Raw genomic sequence first — 26,902 nt, 5'->3', positions numbered from 1 at the left:
TTGCTAAAGATTCTTTAATGGGTCCCTTTGCATATTGTATTCATTTTTTTATTGCTGCATAACAAATTTCCAAAACCTTGACAGCTTAAAACAACACAAAGTTATTATCCAACAGTCTCTGTAGGCGAAGGGTTTGGGCCCAGGTTAACTGGGTCCTCTGCTTAGGGTCTCAGATGGTGGCAATCAAAGTGTTAGCCTGGACTGTGGTCCCCTCTGATGCTCAGGGCTCTCTTCCAAGCTCATTCAGATTCTTGGAAAAGTTCAGTTCCTTGCAGCTGTAGAACTCATGGAAGCTTCCATCTTCTTCGAGGCCAGCAGGAGAATGTCTTTGCTGCTTCAAATCTCTAGCTTGCTATGTCCCAGACCTCCCAGATTTAAAGGCTCACGTGATTAGGTCAGGCCCACATGATAATCTCCTTTATAATTAACTCAAAATCAACAGCTTACTTACCTTAATTACGTCTGCAAAATCCTCTTTGCCATGTAAAAATGTAATCACAGGAGCAATATCCCATCCTATTCATAGACTTCACCCACATTCAAAGGGAGGGATTTATACAAGTGTGAGGATCGTTTAACGTTCTGCCTTCCACACATATATACATACACAATGAACACTGTACCTGGTGTTCTGTAGCGTGATTTTTAAAAATTGATATGCCATGGTTATTTTTCCTACCTAATAAATACAGATCTGATTTTTATGGCTGAATAGTATTTTATTTTGTGATTTAAAATAGTTAATCACATACTGGACAGTTTCTGATTTTCCTTCTTAAAAATTATGCAAGGATGAACATTTCACATTCTTATCTCTGCATGTATGTAATTCTAAGGAAAGGAGTTTACCACATCAAAGGATAAACTAAACCAATGCTGCCACATCCCTTCCAGGGTCCTCCAGCAGCGCATGGTGCTGCTTTGCTAGCGAGGCTCTGCTTTTGGTGAAGATTCTCTGCGTCTTTTGCTCCGATACTGCCAAATTCCTACATCCTTGAAAGGAGTTCTAGAAATCACTAGTTGCCGCTGCAGGAAACATACAGGAAGTAACATAGTAAAGATGTGATGCTCACTTGTTACCTCCATCATCTCCCCAAAGAAGTTATTTTCAATTTGATTAAATAACTTTCGACGAGATGGGGGCTTTATTTTTATTTCTACCCTTTTTCTTTAGAAAGAGGCAACAAGGATACTAGATCACATTGAAGGTTGATAATCTTTTTAACTTTAAAAGGACACTGCATATTTTGATGGTATGGTGGGAAGTCGGGCTTCAAATGAAGGCTCTGAGAAAATACAAAACCGTGAATCTTAGAAACAAACACACAAAGATTTAATTATGCCTGCCTGCCTTGCTAGGAGATATCCTTAACTTTCAAGCAACCAATACTTTGTGAGCACCTCCTATGGGCCAGTTCTAGTTCTGGGAATGCGATGGTGAACAGGCAGGCGGAGGTCACAAAATGAATCCACACACTTTGCAAGTGCATATGATGAAACAGCAAGATACATTTATCTAGATACAGATCTAGGTTAAAAAGCTTTAAAATTAAAAAAAAAAAAAACTTTCCAGGAAGCATATATATTTTCCCAGCCTGGATAGTAGGTAAACGGAATTCAGCAATGTCTGTAAATGTTAACCCCTTTCATAGGGGAACTTGAGGTGCAAAAGGCAGGCGTGTATACCCAGAAATACTGAACATCCAGCCAAAAGGGGACCCTCGTGTGGAAATGTGGCCCAGGACACATTTCCCCTGGCCATTCCTGAGCAGAGAGAATGGCATGATGGAAAAAGCCCCATTTCTTCAGAAGTTGCAACGTCTTCCTCTGCTCGTGGCAATCTGGGAGCCCAGCTACTGGCCTTCCACCCGTTGACTAAGGCCCAACCCCTCCAGAGCATAAGTTCTGTTCACTTCACCCACTGCTACAAGTTCCTGACCCTCTTATTAAACTCTTCCACCCCAAACACACAAATAAGGTCTCAGTCTTAGGTGAAAGTGGAAGAGACCGTGAGTACAGAGAGAAGAAACCTCTCCCCATCTCCTGGTCATTTGAAAGGAAATAAAATCCTCAAAGCAATGTCTTTACCTGAGATCTGAAATGCAAAGCTTATTTATCTTGTTCAAGGCTCACCTGGCCCAGGATACTTGAATTTAAATAAGGAGGTTCTGGGGCCTCTTACCCTAGGGCGGTGCTGGTGAAAGCCAGGGTTGCTAAACGTCGCAGGCTGTGTAGGAAGCGTGACTGTGGCTATGTGGGATTGCAAGTGTCTCACTGCTGTTCTTTCTGGATCTCTCTGCCTGATGGTGCAACGTTTACCGTTCTTAAGGGGGACTAGCATTGCTTATTACCCGACCACCGTGACCTTCCTTCCAGCTTCAGAGCAAAGATAGAGGCTCTCGGGTGGGAGCCAGCCTCATGCTCGTGCCCCGACACCTCACACCTTGACCCTGACCTACATCTGCACCCCCGTCCCCTGCAGACGATGCCTCGCTCCCCACACTTGTCCATGGCGCTGCTCTCCACCTCATCCTCCTGCATCCTTGGTATTTGAGCCTTTTTTTATTCCATCTCTCCCTTTATTCTATCTTTATCTCACTCCCACTCTACTGGTTCTTCCTCCATAGACATGACAATCTCTCCTAACGTAAAAATAATCAAAACAATCTTCCCGCATTGCATTATTTTCTAGCCACTGCCCTATCGTCTCTTCTTGCATTCACAACCTAGGTCACCCTTGGGGGAGAAATCCACTCCGCATTTCTCCCCTCCAGTTCCCTCTGCATCTGGCGTTTGCACTCACCACTCTCCTCCATCAGCAATAAAGACGCCAGTGGCCTCCTACGTCAAATTCCGAGTGTCACGTGTGTATATAAAAATGCCTCTTGGGTTTCATCCTTTGAGTTTCTCACGGGCACTCGAGCTCCTCATGTCCCAAATGAACATGTCACCCGCCCAACACCAGCCCCCAACACAAACCTTCTCTTCTTCCTTCATTCGGTCTTGGTGAATGGAACCATCACACTCCCTGGAAACTCAAAAGCTTCCTCAACACTCACAGTTCCCTTCTGACAGCTCCTCTCCTTCTCCACGGTGACGAGGGGAAGCTCAGCTCAGTCTCTGGTCCTCGCCCAGCTTCCACAAATACAGATCTGCAAATTTAACTGGCCCAAGGATAAAACCAAAATATTTAACTTGGGATAAAAGGATCTCACAATCTCATCCTCACCAACAACATAGCTCAGTGTTTAAAAGCATGGATGCTGGAGCTCTATCACTAACACACTGTGCAACCTCAGGCAAGATTCTTAACCTCTCTGTGCTTCCGTTTCCTCCCTTGTAAGTGGGGGATAATAACAATACCTTTCTCGTAGAGTACTGGGAACATCATATGTATTCACGTACATAAGATTTTAGAACAGTCCCTGGCCTACCGTTGCGCTATGCGTACCTGACGGTCTTGTGACGTACTGCCCATTTTCACCTGCCAATCCTCTTCTCCCACGCACACAAGTATGCAGACATGCTACTCACCCGCCGCAACAGCATACAGGTCACCAAACACACCATGTTGGCTGTTTCTTGTCTCCACCGCTTTGTTCTTAGTTCTTTTGTTAATCTGCTGAACTCCCTTTTATTTTTGGGGACTCAGCTCAAATACCACTTCTGCTGTGGTGCCTTCCCTCCTGCCCCAAGGGCTTCCCCACTGAGACTCGATTGTACCCCAAATGAATTTCCCCTGTAACATGCATCACTTCAATCAATTATTTTTAAACGTCGGAGAGTTACCATGTTTGAGCGCTTGTCATATGCCAGACCCCGTTCTAAGTGCTGTACACGTATTAGCTTGTTTAAGCCTCACAGCAAACCTATGAAATGTTTTAACAATTGGTTTCTGTGTTCATCATTCCTCCTCAGTCGTGGGGCTCTTTATGGGCAAGAACCTATGACTTGATCATGACTGGTGTCCAGCATGGTGCCTGGTGCATGATGGGCCCATAGATAAGTGAATACCTCTGAACTGAGCCAATCAAGGATGAACTGAACTCAGAGAGAGATGGGCACAGGCACGAATTACTGACAGTGAAGGACACTGAGGTATGGGTGGATGGTAGCTGGATCTGAAATTCACCAGTGCTATAAAGACTGCTGTAACTACCTCATACCACCATTAGATTGTTATTACTATATGAATATTTTCTATAATGCCGACAGGTTAATGTGCTCCCATTGTTTCTGTAACGTCATATAATTTCAGGTCTTTCCAAGGACATAATAATACAATTCGTGATTTTTTTTTTTTTTTTTTTTGCGGTACGCGGGCCTCTCACTGTTGTGGCCTCTCCCGTTGCGGAGCACAAGCTCCGGACGCGCAGGCTCAGCGGCCATGGCTCACGGGCCCAGCCGCTCCGCGGCATGTGGGATCTTCCCGGACCGGGGCACGAACCCGTGTCCCCTGCTTCGGTAGGCGGACTCTCAACCACTGCACCACCAGGGAAGCCCTATGATGATATTTTTATCCCATGCTCTTGTTTCAAGGGTCACTTGCTAAGTCTGAAAAGTTTTGCCTGGCCTTCAGCTCATGGGTCACCCACCTTTGATAAAGTGTAAAGAGACACTTACCCTGACAACCTTTCCTTCTTGTTGGACACCAGATGGAAATTTGCCACAAATTACAGACAGCTACAGTCAGGAGTTAACATTACAGTTTCTATGGCAATAGTCTAAGCGTGTAAACAAAAGCATTGTTGTTTAATCGTTACAAAGGGATATGCTTTTTATAAATCTAATATACATATAAATATAAAAGGAATTCAAAGATAATATGTATCTCAGTTTTCATTAACTTTTCTTCCCTGCCATATCCCTTGAGCCCATAGTAAATTCTATTTCATTAGGCAGTAGACAAGGGTTAAGATCAAAATTGTTTAAGGCATTGATTAGAATATCTCTGGGTGGCCTTGAAGCTGATATTAGTGGGGGAGAGAGCAATGTCCAGCCATATGAGTGCCGTCCCAGGGGTGCCAGTGGGAAAGGACGTGCACAGAAAACTTAAGTCTAGAGCCCCAGTATATCTCTGGGAAGCTTCCAGCTAGCTTAAGCCATTCTGATAATTTATAGGTAGCATAGTCACAGGATTTTTGGTCACTTTTTGATTTCCTGAAGCATTGAATGTGATGGGAAGTTTAATCTCGCTGGGGTGGTGTTTTTTAAGGAACTACCACTGCTGGAACGAAGCCTGGATGACGAGGCCTGATCTTCCCATTGGATTTGGAGGTTGGCAAGTCGTGGACAGCACCCCGCAGGAAAACAGCGACGGTAAAAACCGCATCCTCCCTCAGGGAAATGGATGTACTGCCCATCTTTATTTTGCTTTTATGATTGCATTTGATGTGTGGGAAACACTCCCTCCCAGTGGGAACAGCATCAGAAGTGTGCTTCCTGGGCGCATGTACAGGGTTGACTACCTGCCAGCCAGGTTTAACTGCATTTCACTGGTCGTCTTCACTCTGATTATTTTGTAACTTCTAGGGGGGAAAAGAGTATAAAACTTAACATATATAACCTCATCGATTCTTGCTTTGATAAGCAGTTTTGAAGACAAGAGAAAATGTATCTGGGTAAGCACTTTTGCTAGGCTATAAAACAGACTTCAGCCCTGCCTGATAAACAGTGATAAGATAGATGGCAGTGGTGAAAATAAAGAACTCAACGAATAATTACAGATCATCCTTTAACTTGTTGTTTCTCCAGACGCTGATTTCTTTTTAGGTTGTGTGATTTCTTTCAAAACTTGAGTATGTAGGTACGTATCTTCTAACGTGTGCTAAGTAGTGGCAGCTATGACCCCCCTCTCCCACCGAATTTTTATAAAATCACACACATCGTGAGGCCCCATTTCTCTTTAGCATGATGATAAAAATCAGTGGTCTAGGACACGACTTTTCTCTCCCCAGGTGTTGATATAAGATATCGATGTGTGCATATATATATATACACAAAAACGTTCATTACATACTCATAAGGGAACGCCAGTACAATACTGGATTTTAAGAGAAAAATTTCAACACTTTCTGGTGTTCCGGATTATATATCATGACGAGATAGCTGGGTGACTAACGGCAGCTAATCTCTTATTAACAAGAGATAGCTGGTTAAAATTCAAAGGACTTTGTGAAAGTCAGCGTGGGCCTACTGACTTCCTGAGTGCACCTGGTCCATGTGTGTGGCTAATGTCCAGATTCTCCAGTTAAACTTGACATGTGTCCGTAACGTCCAAACACAAAAAACAAAAGTGAAAACAACAACACAAACACTGAGGACGGATCACTGTTTCCAACATTCCAGATACGAGTTATGAAAGGATAAGCCCTGTGTAAGCCAGCGGCTGGGCACCAACACACTTGAGTCTGTTTGTAGTTGGAAGAGTAGATGCAGAAATAGTGTTGCCCTATAGTCTTTTCGTGGCTTCAAATTTTGGTTTGCAGAGTCATTTCCAACGATTCCCTCTCGGTTACACACGTGAGTCCACGGCCCGCTCCGGCCATGGAAAGCACTGGGGCTACCTCGGTGATGAAGTAGAGGATCATTTGTCTCTACGGAGTCACCTCAGGGCTATGATCCAGATCAGCTCTGTATCTGGACAGAACTGAAGATGGCAAACTCATGCTGCCCCTCCTCTGTGTGATACAGGGATGTATCGGTGCGGCCCGGCCTCTGTTCAAGCCATTAAGCACGGCAATGTTTGCTTCCAGTTTGACGCACCCTTCGTTTTTGCAGAGGTAAGTGGGAAGCTGGGGAAAGAGCTGCTTTCCTTCCCAGCCTCTTAACACATCAAAAGATACGGTACTGGGCTGTCACTTCCAAATTTCCCAGGCACACAGTGTATGCTTCATGCTTACAAAGTTAAGTAGACATCATCCAACCCCCAGGCCCTGCATGCTAAATGCAGTTCTTACTTAAACATTTTTCTCTCCTTGATGTTTTGAGATTTTTCTGCCGGAAAGCAATTGCTTTACTAACCTTAGCTTAGTTCTCTGGACCCCTGAAGTAGGTATCAACTGCTCCCAAGAAATTAAGTGACTAAATGAATCACTCAACAAAAAGTTGGTGGAGACGGTCCGTGAATTGAAACGGCAGAGTGTACTCCTTCACCCTGAGACTAGCCCAACAGTGCACACGGAACAACACCTGAACACACCCCAACTGCGGTCTTAGTCTGGGAACTCCAGTCCATTTCCTGCCATTCCAGGCCATCCTCCAACAGTGGAGACAGAGAGTACAGCTGCTAGAATACGGAGGGGAGAAGAGGGTCTAGAACGCTGCACACTAAAGGGTGGATAGGGACGGTTTGGGAAAGGGTCTGAAATTCTGCAAGAACTGGATGGAGGTCGGAAGCAGAGAGGGCAGTTCAAGGGTGCTCCAAAGAGAGCTCAGAAAGTCAAATTAAATGTAAGAGACATCAGGTGAAGGAGAAGGCCAGGAGGCTGCTGAAGGTAGGGGTGAGGAACAGAGGTTTATGAGAGGCTGAGAGGCAGGACTGACCTAGAGTATAATTTCACGAATGAACGCAATGAAATAACGCCTACTGCTACGTAATCACTTTGCCTACCATCGGATGCTCTTAGCAACCCTTTAAAATGGATGTTATAATTCTTCCCATTTTACAGAAGAGAAACAGGAGGCAAAGAGTGGTTAAGTAACCTTCCCGCAATCATCTAACCAACAAAGAGTAGTGCTAAGATTTAAAGCCAGGGAGGCACCTGAGCTCATGCCAGTAAACACCCCTTTCTGCTACTATTCTAGAATGAGTACATGTCTATTCCCACTACGTGCCAGACACTGTGGGAATTCAGAAGCCTATGTCCTTAAGTAACTGGATTCTTGATGGAGATGGTGGTAGGTAAACACAGCAACGTTTAAATAACAATAACGCAAGGAATGCTGTGGAACTAAATGTCAGACAGCAATGTGGGTGATAAATGACTCGCGTTGAAGTTAATTGAGACATATGAGCTAGGAACTGAGGCAGGACAGCAAAGGCCACAAGCCCCTGTCTAGGGAGCGTGATCTGGGGACAGATACAAGGACAGCTACGTGATAGCCGCGGTACGATGAGTGGAGTATTACAGGAGCCCATGGAAGGAGGGCCAGAGATGCTACCTGGAGGGAGCAGAGCCTGAAGCATGTCTGGAGGGATGATTAGTGATTATTCAGGCGAAGAGGGTAAGAAAGAAGCCAGAGGAAGGAAAGAACTTTACACAGAGGAGAAAACTTGAGCCCCCGAATGGTACGTGCAGACAATGAAAAACTATACAGGCTCATGAAAAGTGATGTGTTGGGAGGCGTCAAATGACGACAGCTGAGGGAACTAGACAAGGGACCTTCTGTCCTGAGAAACGGGCACCTCGTCCTGTAAACGACAGGCTTCCCACGGGGAAGGGACGGGAACCTGTGCAGTACGGCCTTGAAGGGAAGGCCTCGGGGGTGCGGGGAACACGGGAAGGCTGGGATGTTACTCCACGCCCAAACCAGACAAACGGCGACAGGCGGGGAAGGAGGGGGCAGGAGGGGGCAGGCCTGGGAGATGTTTCGGAAATAAGCAAAAGCGGAAATGTGAATTACACGAAAGGAACAGTGTCTCTTCTACTGTTCCCACCGTCACAGTTTCTAGAAGCCTTGGGAGAACAGGCAGACCGTATTTGGAATTTCACCCTCTCGACTTCATTTTGAGATTTAAAGATTTATCCAGTCCTCCCCAGCTGCCGTCTGATCATTTCTGATGCTATGAGCACTTCTTAATGGGAAATCACTCTAAAACTCGCCAAGCCTTGTTTTTGTATTTTCATTAAGCTTTGTTGCTGCGAAGGGGAGAGGAACAGCCTCCCTCCAAGAGCGAATTGCCCAAGAGCTGTTATTAAATATAGATCGCGGTGTTGTGAATGTCGTCGGGACTCTCGGGTTATAATTACTCCTCTCTCACCCACTGCAGACTGGTCTGACAGCGCGTAGGATTGCTGCTTTGGCATGCGCTGAGCTTCAGGGCTGAGCCATTTATAAGAGATGCTCCAACTGCTGAAAAGTGCGTGAGGACCCTTTTCTCAAGGGTTCTAAAGTAGGAGTCCATGGGGCGCGTCGGATTTCACTTACTGAGAGTCTATGTGACTCAGGTTCTAGACAGCATCTTCCCTCCCTTTCTCGCCTCCCTGCTGCCTAAGCTTGCCTCTCCCTGACCCCAGCCACGTCAGCCGGAACGTGCCTTTTCTTGCCTCTCGGCAGACTGACTTTCTTGGTCACTCCTTACTCATTTCCGGGCCAGATCAAGCATCATGTTCATTGACTTCCTTTGGTTTTCTCAGGGCTTTTGTAGTGAAAGCACGACCCCAAATAAGAGAGGTATGCACGAAAAGCATCCTACCTCTGCCCTTCTCCTCTTCTCCTCCGTTTTGGAAATCTACGCTTCCCATTTCTAGATTTCTTCCAGGGACTGAAGCTTACTTCTCTACCCGCCTCCCTTCTCATGCCCTCAGCCCTGCGGTGAGTTTCTTGGTTCTGGAGGCTGTTCGGCCCGTCCTCCCTGACTCCTGGGGACCTGCGGCTCCTAAAGAGAGCAGAACGGTTCTCAGTGTCGGGGCGACTTTCCCAATTCCCACGCAATTCCCACGTTCACTAAGCATTCAGGAGCTGCTGCTTCTCTTCTGTCTTAGCTTCTTCTAGTTGTGTCTGTTGACCCCCTCACGCCATCCCACTCAAACTCACACACAAACGCACATGCACGCACCCATTTTCCCTCCCTGGCCCGGAGCTAATTTTCACGGCAGCAGTGACAGGCTCCTCGGGGCCGCAGTCACCACCCCATTGCTCCAGAGGCCACACCTTCCCTTGCTCCGGGCCAGCAGTTCCCTGTACGCTAACTGTGCAACTGCTTCTCTGCAGATTCTTCGTTCTCAATTCAAGCTTGTTTATTTTGCTGCCACTTATGAGATGCAGCCCGTTTTTTGGCATCCTCTAGTCCGATCTAAAATAGTTCACCCATTTGTTCAAATAACCTATGAAAACTTGAAATCATCTTGGCTTCTCTTCTTAACCTTCCTCAGGCATCTTAACGGAGATATAATACCTTCCAATAAGATCACAGATCCAACCACGCCAGTGATCTCTATCATTACCCTCTGAGCTCTGAACAGCACTGAGATCTGGGACGTCTGCCCCTAAATCATCTGCTTCCTCCTCGCTTGCCCCTTTCCTGTTTCTTCTCCACAAACCAGCCAGAAGTATCCTTCATAATGTAAATAGAAACGTGTCACTCCCCTGCCCCAAACCTTCTAACGGATTCCCATCACTTTTACGATACACTGAGGCATAAATCATTACAAGGTTCTGTGCGATATGGACCCTGGCTTCCCCTCCACCCCCATCCCTTTGCTCATTTCCTTCCAGCCACAATGACCTTGCTATTTTGTCAGAGTCTTTACACATACTGTTCCTTTGGCTATGACAGCTCCTCCCCCACTACGCATGTCCTGTTCCCTCCCTGCGTCCAGATCTCTGTTCAGCTCACCTCCTCGAAGAGACCTTCACTCACACCACCTCGCACCTGAAACGTCACCACCTGCCCTGTTGTTTCTGTCCTTCTACTCTGACTCAGTGTTATTATTTCTCTCCCTGCTAGAATGTAAGTTCCACGCAGGTGGGCTCTGTTGGCTTCTCATCGCTGAAAGCAGGGTCTGGTACACGGCAGCCACCAGTAAATACATGAATGAATAGAGCAAGCGAAAGCGTGTGCATGGTACACTGCTGAGAGCAGTATCCCAGAGAGACAGGGGTCACGTGGCACCCTCAAGTGCCGGCAGTCCTGGTGGGAGATGAGGCCCACGTACGCAGCAGCAGGGGGCGCACACGGGAGTGTGGCCGCGTAGCCAGCGTCCGCAGGGTGAAGGAGTGGCAAGCAAGGGCTCGACGTCTGGCAGTTGTGCCAGGAGGGCTCCAGGACCAGGTGGGCACCCACTGCGTTCCTTCAGAAGCCCTGGAAGGAGCACCCCCTTCTCAGCACAGCCTGCAGGGCAGTTACTTCCCCTTGGGAACAGATGAAGAGAGCAGACACTGTCCTGGGTCCTGAAAACCAGAGCTTCCATCCTGAGAGGTGAGAAGTGTAGCTTCTGCCGGCAGTGGACACACGTTCACATTCCTTGGGCAACAAGCAGAAGTTTGCAGAGAGGCCGCTCTCTAGCCTGAGGGCCCAGCCCACCTTTGCTGAGCCCCAGGGGCCCTGAAACATCCAAACACGCTCTCGTATCAGAGTCTTTACACATCCTGTTCCTCCTGGTAGGAAAGCTCTCCTCCTACTGTCCACCCCACTGTGGAAGTGCCTGTGTCTCGCCAAGAAGCAAGGGGTGGTGGGGCTGAGAATAGCCGTATTTCACGTTGGGTTGCCCAGGTTCTGCGTGACCAGAGCCCTTTCAAACGTATGGGTAAGACCAGATGGTCCCGAAGACTCCTTTCCACTCAAAAGAAATTAAACACAGGACTTTCACAGGTGTTGCTTATCTACTTGCCAGCCTTGCAAGGGAGGTATAATCAAACCCAGGCTCAGAGATATTCAGTAACTTGCCCAAAGTCACGGAGCCTAGGTCCAATATTTCTTCCCCTTATGACGGTTCTACCGTAGAGATCCAGCTGGTCTGGCATACATTCTAAGCCCCTCGGTGAGTCTAATGTGCAGTCAGGACGGAGAACCGCCACACTAGCGGCTGCAACCGAAAAGAAAGCTTGCGGATATCACTTGGAAAGGATCTTTTCCCTAAACCCTCACGCCCAACACACATATGCAAAAGCCATTTTATGTGTGTGTTTCTCCTTTCCTTTCCTCACAAGGGACAGTGTAGTGGGCTGACCTGAGATTTTAGCCTACATAAATTTCCTAAGCTATGCTCAAGGGGAGACGAGGATTCATCCACTTTCATATTTAGCCTTGTCTCCCTGGAAAACTGAAAGCTGCTTTAAGAGTTGTTTATTAAGAGGACATTTATCATCATTGTGGCTATAGTTCGCAAGTGAGGAGGGAGCAGTCCATGCCTGCATGGTCTCCGCCAGAGGGACGGCTGAAATTCTCTGGAAGCTCATTTAAAGTTTCCTTGAACTTTTTTCTCCAAAATGAGAAATATCCTTGAGGTGTCTGCTCTGTCCTCTCTTGTCCTGATTCCTGGTTTCGCATTGCAGCCTTTCACAGCACGTGCCTTTCGCCACCGAGCCCTGGATACTCTGCTGAGGAACAGGGCCAACACCATCACCCCTCAGTAACCTGAGGCAGCATCGAACCACCCAGACCCTGGGCCTGGAAGCGCCTCCCTACCACGTGGTGCCATGGCCCTGTGGGGTGACTCTTGAGAGGCAGTGAGCTGCGGAGCTCCCGGGCACACACACGGGCCACCCCGGGTGAGGGTCAGGGCATGTGCTATGGCCACCGCGGGTGAGGGCCAGGGCATGTGCTATGGCCACCCCTGGTGAGGGCCAGGGCATGTGCTATGACCACCCCGGGTGAGGGCCAGGGCATGTGCTATGACCACCCGCGGTGAGGGTCAGGGCATGTGCTATGGCCACCCCGGGTGAGGGTCAGGGCGTGTGCTATGGCCACCCAGGGTGAGGGTCAGAGCATGTGCTATGACCACTCAAGGTGAAGGTCAGGGCATGTGCTATGACCACCCAGGGTGAAGGTCAGGGCATGTGCAATGGGCATGCCCCTGCCCACGTTTGTACTTCTTCTCCACCACCTCCCAGCCATGTGACCACAAACACTCTGCTGACTCTCTGACTCTTGGTGCCTCGCCTATAAAAGAGGGATAATAGTACCTACCTCACAGGATTGTCGCTGTGGGGTTTAAATTAAATCATTTTAAAATGTCCCTGAAACATTATGGGTCAATAAATATTGACTACTTCCTTTCTCCTTAACAGAGATCAGACTTCACGTAAATTCAGAACATTTTGTGAGAAAGCAGAGAAAAGTTGCTCTCTTAAACCTCATCTTTAAAAGCTAGGGATCTATCATCAAGTTCTCCCATTACCTAGTAATGATCATTACATTTTTACTCAATTTTGATGTTTACAAACCTCTGTAAGAATCATGCTCACATAGATTCTATCTCGCTCAGTCCCAAGGTGTTCCTATGAAACTGGCAGAACAAGTGTAATTATTTTCATTTTATAGAAGCAGGAACGGAGGTTCAGAGAGGACAAGGTAACTTTCTAAAAGTACACACCCAAGATCAGAGCCCGTGTTCCCTGCAGCTAATCCACTGCGTCTCTCAAATACCTTCCTCAGAACCTTTGAAGCGGCCAGTCCCTCTGCCTATCACAGCCTTTCTTCTCTCCATTTACTTGCTTTAATTATTTTAAGCTTTAATGGGGTAAAATTGATATTTAAAATGCATACATTTAATGTATACATCTTGATTGATTTGGACCTATGCATCTACCTGGAGAAAAATCTCCCAGGAGCCACCCAGCAGACTTTCTCTTTTTCCTGGAAGTAGGTCACGCCATCACTGTCAGCTTAAAGAAGTCTGAGGAGAGTAACAGGGTACTTTCTGCTTTGCCTTAGGAGGTAGGATTTGCCAGCAAGAGAAAGGAAAGAAAGAAATGGTTGGCACTTAAATGACTTAGCACAATGAATAATGCCGTCTCCAGGGACCCTACATGGCTACACTCTTGAGAGTTAGAGATTTTGGTGACAGGAACATTGGATGCTGGCTAATGGTCTCCTCTCCTGTTTTTAGGTCAACAGTGATCTTGTTTACATTACAGCTAAGAAAGATGGCACTCATGTGGTTGAAACCCTTGATACCACCCATATTGGGAAATTAATCGTGACCAAGCAAGTTGGAGGAGATGGCATAAAGGACATTACTGACACCTACAAATTCCAAGAAGGTAAGTTACTGCAATCGAATGAAGATTGCTCTGCCCAAGTCTGCTCGGCACTTTCGTAGTTAACAGTCACTGTCACCATGAAGACGTGTTCCGGAGAAGGCATGGCCATTTGCAGCATTTGGAAGTTAGGAGAGAACTGGAGTGAATACACATCACACCTACAATTTCTCGTGTCATTGTAGTTTTACTTGTTTGTTTGCTTTGAGCAGAATTCTGCTTCACGTGGCTTTTGAAATAAATGCTTTAAAGTCACGTCTATTTTAACAGAATATAGAATGTGTTCTTGTTCATAAAAATATGAAAGCATCTTAATTGCAAATAATCCTATTAGAAAACATTACATAACTAATGTACTTTTAGTTCAATAATGAAATTTAAATACCTGTTCACATTTATTTAGTACCTTGAAAACGATTTTCACATGCATTGCTCCCTTGACATATCGTGGAAACCCCCTGAGGTAGATGATACAACATTAATAGGACACTGCAGTCTCACTAATTCAGGCCAATTAGAACGGAGGCCCGTTTCAATCATAAAATAATGTTAAGGTGGTTTTTGTTAACTCTTCGTGTGTGGAATGTTTGAAATGGAGCTGTTGAGTTCAGTCCCGTCTCCATCGTACTGAGTGCCTGCTCTATGCCTGGAGTTGTGTTTGGTGCTGGGAGCCCCACGGTGAGTAGAACCCAGTTTCTGGGCAAGCGATAGGTTCATTCTGCTGAGGGCTTTGAAAACAAAGAAGGGGGCAGTCAGTCCAACCAGGAGATTCAGGAAAACAAAGCCCGATAAGAGAAGTCCCAGACCACAGTTAAGGAAGCTGGACCAGGGTTTCCAGGAGATGAGAATATGACAAGGCCATGGGGTGTGAATCAGCCGGTGTGTTTAGGGTCCTGCAGACATTACTAAAGCCTTAAGCTCATTAAGTGCCCAGAGGCTGGAGTCAAGTCTCCCCAAGGTCAGTGGCGGACAGGAGGTGGAGGACCTTGGGTGTCTTCACGGGGACGTGGAATATATGTTACAAGTGATTCACCAACAGAGCTTCTTAGGAATGGCAAAGGCCATTTTAGTAAATGGATAAAAATGAAGGGTCATTTGCATATACCTAAATATTCATCAGTGTTCCTGAAATGCTGAGTGCAGAATTTGTTTTAAATATTTTAGATCCTCTGTCTCCCTGCTCTTATTTACAAAAGCAATTTGCACTATAAAGAGAATGTTTGCTGAATTGAGAAATTCAGGATTTGTGCCATCTGAACCCGTGAATTTTTGCTGTATTCCTGAAATAGATAGCTCTTCTCTTCTGTTGGTTTTCATCCACCACACAACCTCGATACAAAAGATTCTTTTTTCTTTTGGGCTTTTTTCTAAAAAGAGAGTTTTTAGAAACATAAGCGAGGGCTTCCCTGGTGGTGCAGTGGTTAAGAATCCGCCTGCCAATGCAGGGGACACGGGTTCGAGCCCTGGTCCGGGAGGATCCCACATGCCGTGGAGCAACTGGGCCCGTGCGCCACAGCTACTGAGCCTGTGCTCTAGAGCCTGTGTGCCACAACTACTGAAGCCCACACGCCTAGAGCCCGTGCTTCGCAATGGGAGAAGCCACCACAATGAGAAACCTGCACACCGCAGCGAGGACCCAACGCAGACAAAAATAAAATAAATAAATAACTAAATTTATTATTTTTTTAAAAGCACAATAAAACAAAACAAATGACCCATGCCCTCTTGTGATAGAGTGACAGGCAAAAAGATTTGGAAAGGAAAAAGGATTCCATATAGGAATGAAAGGAACCGGCTGTAACATCCACGTATTTATTCATTCATCCTTTCAACTACTTGCTGTTAACCACCCTCCAGACTCCAAACACTGTCGGCGGGATGGAGACACACACAGCCCTGCTTTCCCATCTATAATAGCTAGAGAGACGGGCGGGAAGCTGTGTGTTGGATGCCTAGGACAGGGGTGGTTGGACAGATGCTCAGGGATCCTGGAGGACCTTAGCTGCGGGCTCCCTGAGTCTGAAGGACACACAGGGAAACACGGGGATGACTCTTTCCCCGGGGAACGAGTTCTCCAGGAAAAGGCAGCAGGACAGGGATTGTGGATAAACTCTCCCAGTGTGGAGGAGTCCTGAGCAGACAGTGTCTAGAACAAGAGCTGAGCCGTCCTCTAGGAAGCCGTCCAAGTGACCAGCTATCTTGTTTAAACTGCTCAGCAAGATGTCCTGCGTGGTCAGCCACAGAGGTGGTGGTGAAGACCAAATCAGGGTCAGACGTCGGTCCATGAAAGAGGAGTCAGGAGCTTGGCCAAGGGAGAATCCCAGATTAAAACAAGTAAAATGTGCCAGCTCTGAACGGGGAAGACAGCTGAGGTCCAGACCTGCAAGGTCTGGCAAGAAGGCAAGGCTCAGAGGAGTGGAAAGTGTGGGGGGCTTGTCCAAGCAGAAGAGCCCCTAAAGTCCGCATAGATAGTTTAAGAGGCATCCATCCTGCTCCTGGGCTGGCGTCTGATTCCAGGTGGACCGTTAGCTTCTTAATCAAGGATGGCATGTGGGTTTCATATTCTAACATTGGGAATGATGGAGTGAGTGCCGTTTAAGAAGGGAGCTGACGCCGCTCCTGTGTGTGCGGTGGGAAAGGGTGAGTGGTTACCCATGTACCCCAGGGGCATCTAGGAGAGACTGCCAGCATCTGGGCCCGTGCATTTGCCACCCTGGTCCTCATTATTGAATCTCTTATATAATTTCTCTACAAATGCTGAGTGTGGCCACTAACCTGTGGTGGGAGTGAAAACAGAGAAAAAAATATGACCAGATTTAGGCACTTACTATTTTAATTAACTAGACTGTGGAAAGATCATTTTTCACTTCGATGAGCTAAAGCTTAATGTCAAGTTTATACCCTTCTTTAAAATATAAGATGAAGAAACTATAAAATTTGGAAAACTAGAATTCTTAGAACTTCTCCTGCGGCAAAGTCTTCTTCTGTGATGGTGTCCGGGTCCCGTTTCCTCTTCGCTCCAACAGTTATACCTTCTGTCACTTGTATTTTCATCTCTCCTTCTCTATTAGCTCCTTCCCATGACCATGTCACCTGTGTTAAGAAAATTTACAAAACTCTTTTTCAACAATAAAGTCCCCTGCAAACATGGTCCATCCTTTCTTCTCTTTGCCTGCGCGGCTGCCCGCACCCAACATCCTTTTCCTTTTCCTTTTCCTTTTATGTCTCATCCACTGTGCCCTGAGGTCTGCCACCTGCTCACCCTTGAAGCCCTTCTCCTCAAGGTTGCCAAGACATCTGATCGCCATGTAGAATAAACATTTTGCAGATTTCAGCTTACCTAAAACCTCCTGCATTTTTTGATGCTATTTGCTCACTCACAATTCTTGAAATTCTCTCTTTTTTTTAAAATTAAAATTGTTTTTTAATTTTTTTAAATTTATTTTTTATTCAAGTAGAGCTGCTGTACAATATTGTATAAGTTACAGGTGTACAATATAGTGATTCGTAATTTTTCAAGGTTATACTCCATTGACAGTTACTATAAAATATTGGCTATATTCCCCATGTTGTACAATATATCCTTGTAGTTTATTTTATACCTAATAGTTTGTACACCTTCCCAATGGTAGGCACTAGTTTGCTCTCTGTATCAGTGAGTCTACTTCTTTTTTGTTCTATTCACTAGTTTTTTAGATTCCACATATGAGTGATATCAGACAGTATTTGTCTTTCTCTGTCTGACATATTTGCCTTAGCGTAATGTCCTCCAAATCCATCCATGGTGCTGCAAATGGCAACATGTTCATTCTTTTTTATGGCTGCGTAATATTCCATTGTGTGTACATACCACACCTTCCTTTTCCATTCATCTGTTGATTGGACGCTTAGGTTGCTTTGACGTTCTCTCTTCTCTTTGTTCCTATGATACAGCTTTCTCCTGGTTCCATCCCAACCTACCTGACTCGTTTTTCCATCTTCTTCTGCAACTCAGAGCTCCCCTTTCTTTGCCGCCCCTCAGAATGTTTCTTCCTTCTAGGCTTTGTTCCTACCCAGTAGCTGGTGTTAACATGCACACACATACTGATTCTCCCAAGTCTGTCTCCAGCCTAGACTTCACTTTTAAGCCCCACATTCACCTAAATGTCCCATAGGAACCCAAAACTGAACCTTCCCAAATGCCACCTTCTATCACTCCCTCCCCACCCCAGATCTATTTCTCCCGTGCTCCCTGCCCCAGGAAAGAAAACCATGATCCACCCAAACTTAGCACGTTGAGAATAAGTCAAGCAGCAAATCCTCTAAAAGTCCCCTTCGGAATAGTTCAAAGTTATCTCCTCCCCTCCATCTCCACGGCCCCTCCCCGAGAATCAAATGGCGCTGGGTGTGGAAGCCCCTTAACATAGTCCCTGATAGGTAGTAAATGGCCAACAAAAGTTAGTTTCCACTCTTGCTGGTAACTCTATTATTACTACGATGCTCCTACTATTGGCTTGGACTCTGATGATTTTTCTCCTGGATAACTGCTATAGCTTCCCAATGCCACCTTCCCCTCCTCACCCTCTTTCCCTCTGTTTAAGTCATTGCCTCCAAAGTGACATATTTAATGACATCAATCTCAACCTGTTGCCGCATTGCTTAAAAGCCCTCACTGGCTTCCGTTGCCTGCAGGGTATTCCAGCCAGAGCTCGCCAAGCCTCTGCTAGTTGCCTTTTGGGCCCCTCGCAGCTCTTCCTCGCCGTACCCACAGGCATTAAAATCAGCACCTAGGTGAGCTGTGACAGTTCCTCCACCAAGCCAGGCTCCCACCTGCCTCCATGCCTTTGCTCTCGCTCTGGAAGGAAAAACCCTCTGAGAAGCCTCCCCTGCCGCCGGGTGGTGTCCAATCTCTGCCCCGTGTTCCCTGCACCACACACAAACGCTTGACACAGCATCTGTGACGGATACGCGTGTGGTGATCCCTCTGCACTAGTGCCCTTAGACCCGGGTGGGAAGGGCTGCGCTTCTCATCTGAGCCTGGCACGGTGCCTGGACATCACAGGGGCACAACTAGCATGAGGTGATCGAAGGAATGGTAGCTCAGGTGGTACTTGCACAGGTGAGCTTAACCGAACAGCAGATGTCCTAAACCGGACTCTTTCATATCTATTATAAAGATGAAAGTTGCGTCCCTACATGAAGGCAAAGTGCTTCTCCAAACCCCAGCCCTCCAGAGCCTCTGTGCCAGGCTGGGTCCCAGGTCCTGGGGACACAGAGCTTACTTTCTCCTGGGGGAAGTAATGTCCCACAGCGATGAGTACTGGGAAAAGGAAAGAAAACCAGGTAAAGTGTTAGTGAGAGACGAGAGGACCAGAGTAACGGAAGTGGGGGGGACACTCTGAGAAGGTGACATTTGAGCTAAGACCTGAGCAATGAGAAGAGGCTTCATCAGACATAAAGGGGACTCTCATGACACCCAGTTAATGGAAGGGTGGTTTTGACCTTAGTCCTGGAGCCACAGAGGAGCCTCAGAAAATGCGATCTGGCTTTAGATCATTCTCTCGGCCCCAAATTCATGGCCCTGCGTTATGTGAGACATCAGAGCTCAGACCACAACTGCAGAGAGCAGGGATTCCGGCGAGCTGGGAATTCTGCCTCTTACCTGGGCCTGTGCTTCCTGGAAACCCTCGCCTGCCTCGCTGACAGCTCCTGCTCAGAGGGACAGGCTGGTCCCCAGAAGGAAGCTAGAGGTTCCTCCACCTACGACCCGCTGTGAAGTCCCTCCTAGAGCCCAGAAGCTTCCACCGCCCCTCCTCCACTCGGCCAGCTCATCCTCTCCCCACGAGGCTCCTCTCTGACCATGACCATGTTCCCACTGCTGGCGTTCACCTCCCACATTTCGCCTAAATGCATGTTTGGTGCCCGTCCAAAGCCATGATCATTAATGCTCTCTTCCTTGGGGACCTATTTGCCAGATGCTCTCCGCTAAAATATTTCACTATGCTTTCCCTGTCACAGCCACTCCTTCCCTTTAGTATTATCTCCCTCTTGTCGACTGTGAAACATGTGCTCTAGCCAATGCTTGTCCTGGACCAGTTGTTTCTGGCACATTCTCGCAGTCTTGACAATCAGAGAAATTGTTCATGCACACGCAGAAATACACATTCATTTGTTCGCAACACGTGCTGGCATTTTCTCTGTCTTTGCAAAGTCCCAGTAGTTGCCAATCCTTATGCATGTCCTACCTGTAAACCACTTCCCAACCCTGCCACGTATGCGTCCTTACGTTACACACAAGGAAACCGATGGTAGTAATGGTCCCTGCCTTGCAGAGTCCTTCTGAGGACTAGATGAGACAGAGCGCAATATACGCTTCCCATGACACCCATCACATAGTTAGCTCTCAGTGATGCTTGTTAGCACTATTAACTAACCTCTTCATTTTTGTTGCAGTTTGCTATTAGTTAAGTGAGAGGCAACATCTTAAAAGTTAATGGAAATATAAAAACCAGCATTTTTATTTCAAAGTGATTCTTCTTTTGCTAGCCATCTGCATGACTAGCTTTCCCAAGCCAAGTGGGACAGGTCCGAGTGGAAAGAGACATGAGGAAGACAGGTCTTGCCGGGCAGACCCATGAATGGGAGAAAACTCACATTGTAGAAGGTGCAAGGCAAGATGCAGCTCTTCCGGCTACGTGGCTAGGACATTGGGAGCGAAGCCAAGTAATCCCACAGTTTGAGAAGAGTTAGGTTTTGTCGGTTCTATCTGCTGAGCCCTGAAACAGTGACCCTGGAAAAACAACCCTTGGAGTATGCTCTGTAGTAACCCCTGTTCAGATAGGCCGAACCCGGCAGCTGGGCAGGTCCTAACTCTCTGGGAACTTGATTTTGCAGAATGTATAACATGGGATGATGATGACACCTGCCCCAGAGGGAAGCCTGTGGCTCACAGAGGCAGCCCGGCAGGCCCTGCAAGTGGTGCCCACAGCACACTGTTCATTAAGGTGACTTTCTCTCGGGTGGCTTACGTTGGCCTTATCTCTGCACCTTTCCTAGGTCAAGAAGAAGAGAGGTTGGCCCTAGAAACTGCCCTGATGTATGGGGCTAAAAAGCCCCTCAACACAGAGGGCGTCGTCAAATCGAGGTCTGATGTCCACATGAATTTTGAAGTGGAGAACGTCGTGCTGGGAAGAGACTTCAAGGTCACCATCACCTTCCGTAACAATGGCCCCGCCCACTACACCGTCACAGCCTATCTCTCAGGCAATATCACCTTCTACACCGGGGTCGCCAAGGCAGAATTCAAGAACAAGACATTTGATGTGACACTGGAGCCCTTATCCTGTAAGTTAACGAGGGGGGCTGTTCTCTCCTGGATGTGTCACCTGCTTCCTTGTCTGGCTCTCTGCTGATGTTCCCTAATAGCTTCCTGTTGAAGTTAAAGCCCTGGCCCAGAGCTCAGGAGCATATGAACCACAGGGCGGGACCCACTCTTCCTAGAAAGGCCCCCACTTTCATCTCCGTGACTTGTGCACAGAAGTGAGCACTGAAATTTTCAAAGCTTAGAGCCCCATGAGTCGTGAACATTAAATGTCACTGAACCTCTTGCTACTTACAGGGTGGGCCAAGGATCTGAAGCATCAGCACCTACTGGGCGCTGGTCAGAAATGCAGACTCTCAGGCCCCACCCCAGACCCATGCATTCTAACAAGATCCCAGGGGGACTGGTGTGAACAGGAGAGTTGGTGAAGCTTGTGTCTCAGAAAGCAGGCCCGCTGGCGGTACCTCTCTCCCAACTTAGGGACAGCTTTGGGGGGCCGCCCAGCAGGAATGGTGTGTTTGGCTTTACCATGTAGGGGGCAGGGAGATCTAAGCTCCGCAGGGTGGGCTGTCTGAGGTACAGGGTCGGGAGAGCCCATCCTTGGGAGAGGAAACTCGAGCCTCGGGATGTGTTGTCCAGGAAGCTCTGGAGGCTCTGCTCTCCCGGCCATCTCCCGGGGGCCTCTCCCGCACCTCGATCCCTCACCTCCCTTGCATACATGGCCTTCCAAAGCGTCTTCTTCACTATGAAAACTCCAGACTAGCTTAAGTAGGACTGGGATTGACAAAGCCACAGCTTGTGCTGGGGACTGCAATTTCGACCTGTCTCATTCCCTTGGGTACCAGTGTTTAGTGTGCACAACAGCTGGTCACTCAATTGGCCAAATGAGCCAACCAGAAGAACCTGGTCTCCAGGCAGAGCACACGGAGTTAGAAAACAGAACATGTTGAAAGGCTCAACATGGCAGGGCACCAGATCCATTGACCTGACAGGTGAGTCAGGAAAAGAAATGGAAAAAAAGTATATGAATAATAATTTTTTAAACACAGAGGCAGGCAAGACTATGATCCCGCCTGGGGTGGCCACACCACACGTCTCACTTGTTTTCAAGCTTCCTGGATTCGGTGTCTGTCCCGAGTCTCAGGAAGTACCTTTGGGAGGCGTCAGAAGGATATTCCCAGAAAAATGAGAAACTAGTCCTAAAAAATCCTAATTTCAAGAAACCTACTCAATCTTGAAGGAAGCAAATCCCCCTCGATTCAGTAGACTAGCCAACAACTAAGAAATCACCATGGTATTGGTTTTGGAAACCGGAAGGTCTAGCACTTGGAAGAAAGGTAATTCTTACAGAAACACGTAGTCAGTATAAAGGACTCAGGAGAAAAAACAGTCATCACAGCTGCTTAGGACAGACAGACTCAGTGGATTTAGAGGACCTGAACCTTGGAATTAGACAAATCTGGATTTTAGCTGTGACTGTGTCACCTACTAGCTGTGTGTCCCTAGGCAAGTTACTTAAGTAATCTGAGCTCATCTGCACGTGGGAACAATACTACCCACATCACTGGGTTGTTGGTTCACCCCTGCTACACACACACAGCTTTATTTAATGCCTACAAGTCCAGGTATTATTTTGTGCTGGTGACACAGCAATGAGTTGCTTCTTGATGGTCTCCTGGGGGGAAGATGGGGACTCCACAATAAACAATCAAACAAGCGAATATATATGGTTCTGCGTAGAATAGGAAAACACAAAGCAAGACAAGGAAGACGGAGTGCCGCGGGTGGGGGGTGTGGTCAAGGAAAGCCCCTCTGATAGGGTGACATTTAACAGAAATCTGACAGAAGGGAAGGAGTGAGCTTTCCAGCCAGGAGAAAAAAAAGGTAAGTGCAAAGGTCCTGAGGCCAGAGCTCATGTGATGTGTTCAGTGAGCAGCAAGGAGACCAGGGTCAGGAGCAAAGGCATCCAGGGGAGGCTAGTGGATATAGACCAGGTGGAGGCCTGGAGGCCCTTGTAAAGAGTTTGGCTGTGATTCCGAGTGAGCTGCAGAGCCATAGACGGTGTTGAGCAGAAGTGTGCCCTGGTCTAACTTGGGTTCTGAAAGATCACTCGGCTGCTGTGCTGAGAACAGACTATAGGCGATGTGGAATTGAAGCTTAGAGACTAGTTAGGACGCTGTTGCAATAGTCCCGTGAGAGATGGTGGTGAAGGTGAGGGAGGTGGTGACAGCTACCAGATCCGGGTGTTTTCTGAAGGTAGAGCCCTCGGGATTGGTTGACAGGTTGGATGGGTGGCGTGAGAGAAGGGGGCTGTGGAGGAAACTAAATGAGATAATATATGCGGAAGGCTTCCCGCAAGTAGGCTTCCCATAAATGCTAACTTCCAACGTGTTTACACTTTGGGAAAATGAGACCAGAAAGGCGAGTTGACGTGTTCAAGGCCACACATAGTAATTAGAGGCAAAGCAGGTGCCAGAGGCCACATCCTATTCAGGCAGGTGTGGTGAGCCAGCTCCGTGCATTCTCGGGCCCTAAGTAGGCCCGCCCCGTACTTGTGCCCTGTTGCCTGGGGTCCAGCTGCCCCTCACTCCCCTGGACAAGGAACTATATGCCATCCTTTTCCCACCGCACTAGAGTCCCATCTCGCAATCCCCTTCCCCTTCTCTCCATGATCCAATAAAAGCATGAGCTTACGGGAGGTAGCGGGCTAGAACGGCATGACACATTAGCCATCTCAGTCATCGATCTAGGGATACCGAAGCCTGACTCAGTATCAACACAGCTCCCACGCACTCAGCCCACCCCAAGGCTTGTCCTCAATAACCTGAAGGGAGTTGAAGACTGTTTCTTGCTTTCCCCTGCATGTAGGTGGCACTAACGGCATGCGATAAATTGCATATTGCAACCCAAAATCAATTGCAATATATGGCAAAAAGCCACAGGATTCTAGACCTCGACCAAGCAGGTCAGGGTACAATCCTAGGAGAGTCCGTCGCAAAGAAAGTTTTCCAAGTAGAACGGGAAGCGTATTTTCCACATTGATGATGAAAGGGAACGTGTAGGCTAGAATCAGCTGGGAAGATCTGAATAACTTAAACCTCCCATACCTTCAAAGGTGCTATCGTTTCCACTTGGCTATATTTAGTTTTCTTTGCTCTTTGGAAAAGAGATGAAGCAGCTCCTGTCTGTGACCCACCCCCCCGGCTTTCCCCAGACACCGTAAATGGTATTGGCAGGGTCCCAGCTCCACCACTCAGAGAATGAAAATCTCTTCTTCTTGCCACGTTTAATAAACTTTATCTAGAACAATTTCTTGTGTGGTGGCAAAACACAGCATTTACATAATGTGCTATTTCAGGAGCCCTGTTCCCTTGGGCTCAGAAACACAGCCCAGTTTCTTTAGTGCCGAGATTTAGAGGATGCTCTACCTCAGAGAATGAAGAGTCCCGAGGCTGATATCAAGGCAGCGAGAGCCTCTGTAACGATGTCAAGCACATCTCGCCAACCTAAACAGCCCAGTGGTCAAACACGGCCCTCTAGAAATAGCCAGAGGATGTCCTTTTTTTATTATTATTATTACCGGAGGCAGCTAGAGGCAAAACGCGTGTTCTTCAAGGCCTCTCGCTTTGCCTCCATCTGGCGAAGTGACAACAGCCCCCATGGGCTCGTCTGAGGTTGTCTCCAACCGAGGGACAGAGCCTTAATCTTCTGGACAATTCACTGCTCGGGGAGCCATGGAGGAGGCAAGGTCCAGGCTCAGTCCCAAAGGAGGCGACATGCGTAGGTCACCCAAAAAGGCAGAATTCGAGGGTCAAGGTCAAGACAAGGTGTTCGATTCCAAAGGCAGCTCTAAGTGGAATGGGACCGCCCTAGGCAGTAGGCTGAGTTGCTGACTGCTTGTCTAGGGCGGACCAGTACGTTCCAATAACTCTGCATAGCCCGTGGCCGTCTCTCAGCCTGGGCACCACGAACGTTCAGACTGGACAGTTGTTACGGGGCCTGTCCCGTGTGTTGTGAGATGTTTAGCTGCATCCTTGGCCTCTACCCGATAGGTGCCAGTAACAACCTCCAGCTGTGACAACGAAAAGCATCTCCAGACGTTACTAAACACCCCTGGGGGGCAAAATTGCACCCCGTCGACAACCGCTGGTCTAGGATGACCATCCTTTCCATTTTGCCAGGAATTGGGTGCATTCTGGGGTGCAAAACTTTCCGTTTCAAAACAGAGATCATCCTAAGTTCACCCAATTCTACCCTAACACCACCCCATCTCCTGCTACAACCTCCTATCTCTGGGAGCCCCTCAAACTTGAATATGTACCATCTGAGCATCATATTCAAACACAGATCCTGATTCCCTAAGTGTGGGTGGGGTTAGAGAACCGGTGGCAGGCTCTTACCGGGCTGATCTGGTGGCGGGAAGGGCGGGTCCCCCTAGTTGTTGAGCAGTACTTCTCAGCCCCGCTGCACGTAAGAGTCATCTGCAGAATTTTAAAACAAAGCCTGGGCCCCAGCCACCGAGATTCTGATTGAATTGGCCTGGGGTGGGATCCAACAGGGCAGGTTTTTAAATGTCCCTCAGTGCTGGTGAGGTAAAGCCAAGACTGGGTGGTCACAGCACCTACCCATCCATGCAGAGACCTTGAGGCAGATGGTAGGCACGGCCTGATGCACCGTCGTCCGGGAGCCCAAAAGGCAGGAGGCCTCCCTGTGCCCTGGAGTTCACCCCACAGGGTCTTGCGTCCTGGGTCCTGGACGGCCGCTCGCGAGGGAGGGCTAAAACGAGCCACCCTCTGCACTTGAAACTATGAGCCTTGGGAATTGTTCCCTTCAATAACTTCCACCGGAGGGAGGAAGCTTTGGCCAAAGGCAGACATGGAGCAGGGAAGCCATGGTGGAGACGTTCGATTCCATGCAGGGGGATGGAGGCCCCTGGCTCTGCCCAGGCCCGGGCTCGGCCGGCAGGAGAACTGCCCTTTGCCCTAAGAATCCTGGGCTCTGGGAAACGAGAGTGAGAGAAATTGGGCAGCACAGCCAAACAGAACCTCACGGCTGCGGTCAGAGCCGCAAGACAGGATTCCCGTCCTCAGCCCGGATGGTGAGCAGAGGGGGGCCAGGACCATGCCCCCCCTCCACCTGTCATCCTCACTGGCTCGTCCCCAGCACCTAAATGCTCCCCTTGTCGGTGCCTTGAGATCACAGAGGTCTTTTAAGTTGCAAATAGCAGAAGGGGTGGGAGAGAGTTGCATGCCTACGGTGAAAACTGGTTTCAACTGCTTCTTTCTCTTAAATAGAAAAATCAAGTCAGATTGGTACAGTACAAGCTGGAGAGAAAGTGTGGAGCAAAGGAATCAGGGAAAAGGTTTAGGCCGTTGACAGCTTTGCTCGAGCGTGGCCCGTGGCCTGCGTGAGATGTGTCTTATCACAGGAGGGCCCGTGACACGGTGGCCGTGGACATCACTGCCCCACATCTGTCACCTTGGGACTGTTTCTGCCTAAATCCAAGCAGCCGCAGCTAACACCCCTTGGTCCTTGATTTTAAACCTCTTTGTCACGTTGCATTTTACAACAGCAAAAGCACTGTTGGGAAATTTGACACGTTTTCTCTAGGAAGACTTTACTGAATGTGAAATTTCCAGCACATTCTTTACCCCAGAAGCCGGAGAGCTTCTTGTC

At 47.9% G+C, this 26,902-nt stretch overlaps 1 protein-coding gene across 1 annotated transcript in view; it reads left to right on the top strand.

Moving 5' to 3' along the window:
* The window catches only part of F13A1 (coagulation factor XIII A chain), a 135,768-nt gene that overhangs the window by 88,187 nt on the left and 20,679 nt on the right, over positions 1 to 26,902 (top strand). Inside the window, exons 9-12 of the mRNA XM_082664017.1 lie at positions 5,216 to 5,319; positions 6,694 to 6,782; positions 13,776 to 13,929; positions 20,962 to 21,249. Coding sequence (XP_082520143.1) covers positions 5,216 to 5,319; positions 6,694 to 6,782; positions 13,776 to 13,929; positions 20,962 to 21,249 — 635 coding nt within the window. The remainder of the gene's footprint in view (positions 1 to 5,215; positions 5,320 to 6,693; positions 6,783 to 13,775; positions 13,930 to 20,961; positions 21,250 to 26,902) is intronic.

Source organism: Grampus griseus, assembly GCF_964374135.1.
Source record: "Grampus griseus genome assembly, chromosome: 10".
Taxonomy (NCBI): domain Eukaryota; kingdom Metazoa; phylum Chordata; class Mammalia; order Artiodactyla; family Delphinidae; genus Grampus; species Grampus griseus.
Note: the sequence above shows the minus strand (reverse complement) of the source record. Positions and strands in the feature narration are given on the sequence as shown.